Genomic DNA, 11,201 nt, shown 5'->3' with positions numbered 1-11,201 from the left:
GAGGGTTTGTGTCAGTGGCTCTGCTTTTTATTTTTTTCAAAGGGGCTGAGTGTAACTCTCAACCTTGGCTTCACATTAGAATTACTTGGGAAAATTGGAAAACTACCAATATCCAGATCCCACCCCCAGAGATACTGATTTAATTGGCCTGGCATGTGGCATGGGCATCAGGATTTTTAAAATCCTCCTAGTCTCCAAAGTCTTACCAGGCTTTGACAATAGAAGGCAACATGTTTATGTTTTTTAATTGTAAAATGTAACAAATCTACAAAAAAGTATACGATCCATAAATGTCAGCTTAACAAACTTGTAAAATGAATGCCCGTGTACATTGATCCACTGCAAGAAATGGAACATTGACAGACTCCCAGGAGCCGCTCTTGCTTTTCCCTTTCTTCTTTTCTAACTAACCCTCTACCTTTCTAATCCATTACCCTGATGTTTTTAATCACGTTTTCCTTTGTGTTATAATTTTACCATGGGAGTAGAAATCCCTAAACAACGTGGAATATATTTGCATACTTTTGAATTTTTCTTAAATGGAATCATACTTTTGTGTCTGGCTTTTTTTGATCAACATTATATATATTTTTTATTCATATATGTTTTTGGATATAGCTGTAGTTTCTTGCTTTTCATTATTCTGTAGTACTACATAATGTCAATAAACACACTGTCTTTCTCCATTCCACTGCTAATAGATGTTTTGGTTGTTTTTGGTTTGGAGTGTTATGACCAATGCTGCTGTAAGTATTTTTATATGTATCCTGGTACACAAAGGTAGACATTTTTGAACATAGAAGTAGAGTTGGACACCTTCACTGATCAAAAGGAAAAGACAGAGGCTGAGCTGCAGTTTTGGTGGACTCTTGCGGTAGGCAGGAGTTGGACTGTGGGACTCTGTTAAGAATCCTGATCTGGGCTGGGACCCTGAGGAGTTGCACAGCTCTGACCCACATGCCCTGGGAGTATTGATCTGCAGGAAGCAACTGAAAGGCTGAGCTGTGCTTTTGGCAGTTTCCTGGGGCTGAAGGGTCAATGTCCAGTGCCTATCAAGGGTAGAGATCCTATTGAAACACTTCCCTCTCAGACATGGGACCCAAGAGCAGCCTCCTGGGAGTGAGGTCCCAGGCTCTATAGTAGGACAACTAGCTGGCCCAGAAAACATCAGGTCTTCACCCCATCCTCAGCAGCTGGTAGAAAGATGTAAACGTACTCTCCGGAGAAAGATAATATGATTAAGTTCTTGAAATAGTTATTAAGTTCTAATCCTCTCCTTGATCTTTACGGGTAATTCCCCACTATCTTGTTAGCTCATTGATGCTTTGATGAAGATGTTTTTTCCTACCCTTAGCTTTTTTTCTTTTGCTGTCTTCAGTAAGAAGTTTGGTATGAATTAATTTTTATGGCACATGCCTCCCATAAATCCAGACTTGTTTCAGATACTTCTAAAATACTCTGGGAGTTTCCAGGGAGAGCCAGCAAGCTTTTCAGTCTGTTGTCATGGTTGCCTGACACTCTGGGTTACTGCTCTGCCCTTTTGCAGTCTCTCTCTTGACACATTGAGCCCAGTATTCTTCAGGTGGCTCTGTCTTGTGCCACTTTGCTCTCAGCATTGATGGAGGGTGTGTACATGAGAGCTGGCCATACTGGTTTATAAGAGCTGATTGTTAAATTTTCAGGCATTTTGTCAGCCAGTGGTTCAACATAGCCATTGTTAAAAATTGAGTTATATAAACTTACAATTTAAATAAATTATATTAAAAACAAAAAACAGTTAATATATTCAAAACTCATCTCTTCCTAATTATTTTACCCTGTTTTACTCTGATGCTCTCGAGGTTATTTATACTGGATCTGTATGGTTCCTCAATGCTTTCAGAACTTCTCTAAGAAGAAAGTGCGTGTCAGAATATATTCAAAATCCGTACCCTGTTTTACTCTGATGCTCTCGAGGTTATTTATACTGGATCTGTATGGTTCCTCAATGTTTTCAGAACTTCTCTAAGAAGAAAGTGCACGTCAGAATATATTCAAAATCCAACACATCTCCCTGCTGGTTGCTCGACCGGCCACCTTCATCTTTCATCTGGAACACTGCAACAGCCTCCTGATGGGCTTTCATGCCCATTGCCCCTCTTTAGTCGATTCTCAGCACAACATCCAGAAAGATCCTGTTAAAATGTGAAGTGGACCAGGTTTCTCCTTTGCTTAAAATCCTCCCACGTCTTCTCATTTCACTACCTAGGATGCTCCTCCCTACCTCTCCACATCATTATTCTCCTGTAGGTCACTCCGCTCCGCCCAACCTGGCTGCCTTGCTGCTCTCTGAGCAAACCAGATGTTTTCTTGCCTAAGGGATGTTTCACGGGATCTCCTGTGCCAGAAAGTTGCATGTTCAATCCCTTATTTCCTTCAGGTCTTATCTCAATGTCGCTTTTCAGTGAGACCTTCTTCAATCCCCCCATTCTCTGTCCCCTTTCCTCCCTAGTACTTATTACCTTCTAGCTACCTTACTCACTCACTTCCCCCTTTCTCTCTATAAACTTTGATCTTGTTTATCTTCTTTCTTCTCCCCATTAGAATGCAAATTTCATGAGCAATTTTTACCTGGTCAATCGTGTTGAATTAGCATTGTCTAGGACCTAGCACTTGGCACATAGCAGTTTCTCAGTAAATATTGAATGCATGAATGAATGTGTAACATCAGAGTGGTAGAATGGGCATTCGTTACGAGCTGGAAACCTCAGTTTTAATTTTTGCCTTTACCTGTGATAAGCTCTGTAACTCTGAAAGATTCTGTTTCCACATCAATGAAATGGGAATACAATGCCTGCTCCACGTGACTCATTGACTTTTAGTGAAGCTCATTTGAGGAAGTCTGTGTAACTTACTCCACATAGGTGCGCAGGGATATTTTATCGTCTTACTGTTTATACACAGTAGCTAGATTCATGCCCACCTTCCACCTTGCTTTAAACCATTCCCAGGAAAAAGTTTTCCTTTTTTTTTTTTTCCGTGACTGGTAATGGGATCGCAACCCTCAGTGTCGCGTCCATACCGCGACCGGCAACGGGATCGCAACCCTTGGTGTCGCGCCTGCACCACGCTCAACCAGTGAGCAGACCGGTCTCTATATGGGATCCAAACCCTCGGCGGGAGCGCCGCTGCACTCCCAAGTGCCACACTCTACCGAGTGGGCCACCGGGCCGGCCCCAGGAAAAAGTTTTCCATTTGAACACAGAGAGGGGATAACAGGACATTTCTCTATTTCCCGCTGAAGATTTTAGTAGATTCTTTATCACTTAAATCAGATAACTGGACTCATTATAGGCCATTGAAGACCTGGAAGATAAAATAGCAACCCACGAGAAGGGTCCACGGCCCCATCGATGTCCACGTTGTGTTAGGTGTACTACATATATTACTTCATTTTATCCCTACTGCGACTTTGCAGGGAGTACCTTGCAATTTATCACTTTAGAGATAAATGGAAGTTTAGAGAGATCTATTATCTCACTAAAGGCAGCAGAGTTGACAAGAGGCAGAGGCTAGAGAAGCGTTCAGATCTGTCTGACATCCAAAGCTCACTCCCACTCACTTCAGAAAATTGAGAATATTCACTTTTATAATGTCTGCTACTGGACGATGTTTCTCACTGATATGTTATTTCTTTTCAGACTGTTTATGACCAGTGGTTCATTACACTTTTTAACATTGTCTACACATCACTACCTGTTTTAGCCATGGGGATTTTTGACCAGGTATGTGTTTTTCTCTAGCTTTATAACTTAGTTTGTCTGTTATGCCTTTTAGTTGCTTTAGCTTCTAAGTAGAAGAACGATTTATGGAAAGAGCCCTAGGAGTGCAGTTGTTTTAATAGGTGTTGCATAAATCACAAACTCTTCCAGATTCCCCCATCCCCAGCTTCCCCAGGAAAGTTCTCTGATCAAAGTTGGCTACTCTCCTCTCAGAGATTCACACTCCACATTACTGCTCCAAAGACTCTGAAAAGTCCTGCAAGAAGGAGTCTCTTTAATTTCATTTTAGCCCAGCATTTCCAAAACTTCTATGACTGCACTTTTACCTTTTTCTCTTTTTTGGTCACATAGCACCCCTCAGAACTAGTGTCTTGTGGTTCACACACCAGGAAATACTGCATTAGCCTCTGAGCGTTTGTAGAGAACCATGTAGTGATAGACAGAAAATCATGGAACTAGGTTGGAGCACAGAGGCCTAGCATCTGTAGTGAGACTTCCTTGGCCAGCACAGCCCCAGAACAGGAACCACAGGCCAGCAGAGCAGCCTGCCAGTGAGATAGGAGGACTTGAAGCCCCACAGCCATGGAGAGAAAGAGCACAGATTTCTTTTGTCCAGCGTCAGCACCTGAGAGGGTAGAAGGGAGGGAATCAGTTACAAAAATGGTGGATCCCTGGCACATTCAGAGCCTTAGAAGGTACTTCCTGGAAGGATGAAAAAGTCTGGCTGCCTATGGGGAAGTGGAAGGCTGGCCAGTAGAGTTTCCATAGCACAATTAAAGTGTATTATTAAAAAACATTTTTTTTTTTTTAAGTATTTTTAAGAAGCCCAGATTTTCTCCAGGCTGTTGTTAGACCCATTTGCTAGGCCTCATTTTCTGGCCCAAAGCCATCTATTGCAAAACATAAATCTTCACATTATGAGCTCACTTCACTCTCCCATTCTGCTGGCTTTGTAGTCAGTTGGAAGTCTCACTTCTCATATGTAAAAAGGGCAGTTTGTGGAAGGCATATTTTGTGGAATTCTACAAAAAGTAATGAACTTCTGAAGACCTTAGATGTAAAGGATTAAGCACATTCATTTCCAAGTGCCCATGTTTACAAGTGTTTCTTTTCTTGGTGCTTTGTAGCTGCCCAGAATGTGGAATAGAATAATAAAAATAAAGCAGTTTCTGGGAAAAGATGGTTATTGTGCAATTCGAAAAAAATATAATAAGCCTCCTTATTGCCGTCAAGTTGAGTGTCCGCTCCTCTCCTTTCCCACTTTGGCAACTTTGGCCCTCAAACTGATCACAGGATCATGGAATGCTGTGCTGGAAAGGCCTCAGTGATCATCTCCGGATCTGCTCATTTTGTAAGGAAGAAACCAAGCCTTGGAGGCTCAAGTCACTGCCCTAAGGCCACTCAGCCAATAAGTGACAGAACTAAGCCTAGAATCAAGCTGCTTGACTTTGAAGTTGCTACATTATTACTGTTGTTAATATTATTATTGTCATTATTTATTTTTATTTATAGACATGTCTATTATTTATTACTTATCATGTGGCAAGTGGCAAGAATTCTACTGAATTCTTTACACATTCATTTAATCATGACAATGGTTCTGTGAGGGAGGTGTTACTGTTTGCATTTCTGAAGATGAGAAAACTGAGGTTCAGACAGGTTAAATAACAGGACTACACACCTGCTAAACCTGTTACCTGGTTTTAAACTCAGGATTCTCTGCTTTCAAAACCTGTGCATATAACCCCATCAGTCACCAGACTGGGGACTGGGGGAAGAAGCACCCAACAGGATCTCAAAGCAGGCCTTCCTAAGGAGAACACGCCAGTGTTCTTTGTGGGACCCTGTTTAGTGAGACCTGGGCCATCGCACAGGCAGGAAGGGGAACCTGATCTCCCCCTGAGTTCACGGTCTTTGGTGTTCCCAGCTTGGCTGCTTTTAATTTACCTGTGCTCCTCCAATGTCCCCAGCTAGTGATTTTTGCCATCCTTTTTGGCTCCTGGCATTAGGCTTTGGTACTCACAGTGTGGTTATCAACGTTACTTTGGAGCTTGGCTGGAAATGTAGTCTCAGGCCTTCAGACCTGTCAAATCATAATCTGCTCACCAGGCAATTTATGTGCACATTAAGTTTAGAAGCATTGCTTTAGTTTCCCCCAAAACCTGGTTGGTGCCAAACATGCTGCCTTCTCATTTTGTCTAAATTCTTTGTCCTGAACACCTGGTAACTCCTATTGAATCCTCGCTGTATAGAACACTCAGATCCCAAGACTTCAGTTTTGGCTCCCATTCCACCTGGTATCCCACATGGAATCTCCCCCTTTCCCTCCTCCCTTCCTCCTGCTCATCTCCCCCCAAAGTCAGGAGCTCAGATTTGCCAATTCTCACTCCACAGCTCTCTGCCACCATCTCCTGGTCGCTACCACTCACTGCCTTGGCAATTAACTCCTGGGGCCCATTGGCTACACATGTCTGGGAGCATCAATGTTTCTGAGAAGTCTGCAAGCCTTAGCAGCCTGCCAAAGAATATAGGAAAGAAACTTCAATGTGAAGCCAAATATCTGGGTTCAAGTCAAATCTTGATTCTGCTGCTTAAGAGCTGTGTGACCTCTCATGAATCTGCCTTGGAGACTCAAGTTCCTTCTCTGAAAAATAGGGATCATTTTATTAACTTCAAATAATATGTCTTGTTCTGGCCCAGTGAGTGGTGCATATTAGAGCATACTTAAACAAGCATTTGCTATTTCTGGAGATAGGGAACATAGGGCCTCTCTGACTCTTCCTCAACCCTCCTTTACTGAAGTTCCACTCTGTTTACAGGATGTGAATGATCAGAACAGCATGGACCATCCCCAGCTCTACCAACCTGGACAGCTGAATCTTCTTTTTAATAAGCATAAATTTTTCACCTGCATGGTGCATGGAATCTACACCTCATTAGCCCTTTTCATCATCCCCTACGGGGCCTTCTACAATGTGGCTGGAGAAGATGGGCAACACATTGCCGACTACCAGTCTTTTGCAGTTACCATGGCCACATCTTTGGTCATTGTGGTCAGTGTGCAGGTAACTCTGTTGGTGTAAGCACCTTAGCTTGATAGGTTTACAGCTTTTAAATTCCATTTCCTTTTTGGCTGAATTGATCTATTTGTTTGGGTAAAAAATAATCTTAAAGGAATACTGGGGTTTTTCTTTTTGACTGCATGTTTTGAGATGAAAACAGGAAGCTTTAACATAAATTACCAGATGTAGGGGATTAGCATTAGGTGTCTATAATCATGTTAGTAGAAACTTCACAATTAATCACTTCCTTGGTTCGGGCCCTGTATGTAAAGAGAAATGATTATCCTGCTACTCACTTCTTGTGTTTGAAGAAGAAACATTTTCCAATGAAAACAGAAAGAGAAACTTTCCCATCATTTAAGACTTAATAACTTCCAGATTTAAAGTGAGATCTAAAGTTTATTTGGCAATAAATTTCTGTGAATTATTCAAGAGGTTCAATGCTATATCTGTGGCATATTCAGATCTCAAGTTCAGAGAAGCTCTTCTGGTGGGGATGATTTTTGATGCTCTGTTGACCTTTTTCCATCAGCATCTTGAGTTGTGTTTCTATTTCCTTTTTTTTTCTCTTTTTTTTTTCTATTTCCTTTTTAATGTGAGTGGTGGTCAGTGCCATTAGATACTGAGTTAGTGTCACAAAAACTGATGATGATTCATTAAAATCTGTAGTTCCGGGTGAGTACAGCAAGCAATGTGACCTCTGTTTTATTTTGATGTATTTTGATTTCTGAGCAAACTGTCAAGAATTAGGTGATCTCTTCTTTGTCATAAGGATTCACTTTCAATTCTCTGGATTCTTTATCCAGAGAGAGGGGGGTGTTGTAGGTTGTACAGGGACATCTTTCAGTAGTAACAGCTTATTCACTTCCAGGTCAGGCCTGTTACTTGGTGCTCCAAGAGACAATCTGAAAGGTAGTAACTGAGATAAAAGACCAATATCTGAGGGAAAAAGGAAATGGAAAACATTCTTTAAACTGTTCTTAACATTATATCTGCTATATAAGTAAGGGTAATAAATTACCTAGAAGATTCATTGTAGATATGGTATATGACAGGCATTAAATGTTTTTAGTGAAACTGATCTTATAATTAGCTCTACAATTTTTGGTTAACTTTATCTTATTATAATAATTTTTTAAAAACCTGTTGATATTCCTATATACCTTTTTCTCTTTTTCCTTTTGCTTGTTCATAATTTATTTCTTACATGTTATCGCAGTAATGCCAGTGCAGTGTTTTTGTATTGACTTCACATATGGAAACTGTTTTTTCCATAAAGCACACCCTTCTTGTTCCAGTTGGATGTCACGGTTTCATTTCTTCTTTTTTGCAAGTTGAGATACCACAGAAACAATCCTACTTTTAAAACAATGTTATTCATGAAGAAAGATTACAGAATTTTGCATCCCTGTCATTTGGAGTTTTAAAAATAAACTATTGAAAATTTCTTACCCTTGGTTATCAAGGTTTTATAAGAATGATATTCATGCTTTCTGAAAGGAGATCCACACTTAGGACTCAAAGTAACCATCGATCTCTCATTGAAAATATTTCGGATGGGGCTATGCAAATGGATTTGGTTCAAGCCTTGAATGGCCATTTGTCTCTCCAAGATCCATTCTCTGTCTTCCATCTTCTCAAAGGCAACGATGGTCCTACCTACCCTTCCAATCTCATCACACATTACTCCAGGCACAATGGCCTCTTCTCACTCCTGGAATTCACCAGTCTCTTGCCTCCCTTATGCCTTTGTTTTTTTCTGCCTGGAACAATCTTCCCTCTGCTTCCCTCACACGTCATTTCTTCAGAGAGGCCTCCTTTGATCTCCCATTTAAATTAGGCCTCCATTCTCTCTATGAGCTAGACAGGACTCAGTTTTGTTTTTTTTAACCTCATAGCTGTCCTCTCCACTTGTAAGTACATATTTAGTTGTGTTCTCTGTTTAATGTCTTTCTACCTCCTAGATCGTAAGCTTCTTGAGGGAAGTGGTAATGTCTTTTACTCATCCCTGTATATCCAGGACCTACCACATCATCAGGAATATAACAGACACACATGGATATTTCTTGACTAATGAACAAATTAGGGACACATTGAGAGGAAATTCTCCCTCTACTGATCCTGTCATAAAAACAGAGTTCATCTGGGTGTGTCAGATCCCTAGGAAAGAATCATTATAACTGACTTGTGTTTACAGATTGTATCTACAGTTTTCAAATGTGTGCATGATAAGTTCCCAAACAGTTGAGAGACAGAGTCCTCCTGTGCTCAGTCTAGCAGAGAGACCCAGCTGTGAAATGTGACATGGGGAAGTACATGAGTGAAAGATGTTAGAGGCCTTCAAAAGCAAGGTATTGTGGGGAGAGCCCCAGTACCACACAGCTGTAGATAAGTGGGACCGTGCCTCAGTCACTGCCTTTTGCAGCCAGGCAGAAATTAGGCCATAAATGCACCTGTGGTGCCTCTCTCGTAAAAAAAAAATCCTTTATTATAAAAAGAATACATTGCAAGAAGTCTAGGAAAAGTATAAAAGTGCAGAGAAAAATTAAATTTGGCACATAATTCTACATCAGTGTTAACATGGCAAAAATGGAAATCAGATTATATATAATTCTATATCTTATTTTTTTCACTTAACTTTATATCATGACCACTTTATCTTACTCCTGAAATATTCTTTGAAATATTCCTTTTAATGGCTGTGGTATTCCAGCATATGAATGTACCATATTTGTTCAACCATGCTGTTGTTGAATTGCTTCTATATCTTCACTATGGAAAATTACACAGTGGCAAAATTTCATATACATAATTCTCATTGTGATTCTTTAACTATTTCTTAAGGATCTATTCCTAAAAGTGGGGATTCTGAGACAATGATATAAGGACGTTTAAAACACTTGACACATATTGCCAGATACCTTTCCAAATAGTTTGTATCATTTTCAGCAGAAGGGTACAAAGTGCCCATCTCAGCTGACCTTCACTGATTTATTAGAGTATTAATTTGAAATATTTTGCAATGTTAAATTGATGACCTTTTGTTGTCTGGGAAATAACTAATACATGCTGAAAAAAATATTAATGTTTGCAATCCAAACAGTAAAAATAATTTTTTTAAACCTTTTTATTTTGAAATAATTTTATATTTACAGAAGAGTTGCAGATACTGCAAAAGCAATTCCTGCATTCCCTCACCTAGATTTTCCTCCGTTAATGTTAGTATCTTACATAATGATGGTACATTTGTCAAAGTATTTTATATTTACAGAAGAGTTGCAGATACTGCAAAAGCAATTCCTGCATTCCCTCACCTAGTTTTTCTCCGTTAATGTTAGTATCTTACATAATGATGGTACATTTGTCAAAGTTATGAAATTAGCATTGGTACATTACTATTAACTAAACTACAGACTTTATTCAGATTTCCCCAGTTTTTCTATTAATAACCCCTCTTTCTTCCAGGATTCCACATTGAATTTAATTGTCAGGTCTCTTTAGACTCCTCCAGTCTCTCACAATTCTACAGTCTTTCTTTGTCTTTCTCGACCTTGACACTTTAGAAGAGTAGTGGCCAGGTATTTTGTAGAATGTTCCTGTTTGGGTTGTCTGATGTTTTTTCTTAGGAATAGATGGAGGTTGTGGTTTATTTTGGAAGAATCACAAAGAGGTGATGTGCCCTTCTTGTGTCCTCCTATCAGGGAGCATGTGATCTCAGCATGACTTATTACAGGAGACATAATGTTGGTTACTTGGTCACAGTGGTGTTTTTCAGGTTTCTCTACTGTAAACTGTGTTTCCCTTTCTGTATTCTATTCCTTAAAAGTGAGTCACTAAGTCCAACCCACATTCATGGGGAGGGGAATTAAGTTCCACCTCCTAGAGGGAGAAGTATCAAAGAATTGGTATAGAATTGTACCATAACAGGTATAATTTAAATAAAATTGATAAAACAAACTGGGGCCCAGAAAGCAGAAGTGATTTATCCAAGATCCCACAGTGACTACCTTGCACTAGGATGCAGCAGTCTGATTTCCTAAGTTGGCATTCTTTGATAAAGATATTTGTGAGTGTTCTATTAAGGATTTGGGGCAAGCATTTCCTGCAGCACAATTATTGCTGGGCTGCAGGGTAATTAGGCATAGCTGGGAATGCAGTTGTCACCATTGTAATGCAGAAACAGTCATGTACTTTAAAAGAGGACGTGGAGGAGGGCAGAACAGATGGCTGACTAGAGAACTCTACCACTTGTCTCCCCCACAAAGACATACAAAACAATGAATACACAACTACACTTGGATGAAAATAGCTAAAGGAGAGCACTGGAGCACATCAGAGAAGTAACAGAAGAGCTACTGAGCACAGAAACTCAGGATAA

General features: G+C 40.1%; 1 protein-coding gene across 1 annotated transcript in view; it reads left to right on the top strand.

Annotated features, from left to right (window-relative positions):
- Positions 1-11,201, top strand: part of ATP8B4 (ATPase, class I, type 8B, member 4) — a gene marked incomplete at its 5' end in the record, with an annotated part of 144,480 nt that overhangs the window by 116,173 nt on the left and 17,106 nt on the right. Inside the window, 2 exons of the mRNA XM_008585632.1 lie at positions 3,681-3,764; positions 6,581-6,826. Coding sequence (XP_008583854.1) covers positions 3,681-3,764; positions 6,581-6,826 — 330 coding nt within the window. The remainder of the gene's footprint in view (positions 1-3,680; positions 3,765-6,580; positions 6,827-11,201) is intronic.

The sequence above is a fragment of the Galeopterus variegatus genome, unplaced genomic scaffold, assembly GCF_000696425.1.
Source record: "Galeopterus variegatus unplaced genomic scaffold, G_variegatus-3.0.2 Scaffold3652, whole genome shotgun sequence".
In the NCBI taxonomy this organism is placed as follows: domain Eukaryota; kingdom Metazoa; phylum Chordata; class Mammalia; order Dermoptera; family Cynocephalidae; genus Galeopterus; species Galeopterus variegatus.
The sequence above is the reverse complement of the archived record's forward strand: the minus strand, read 5'-3'. Positions and strand labels throughout refer to the sequence as shown.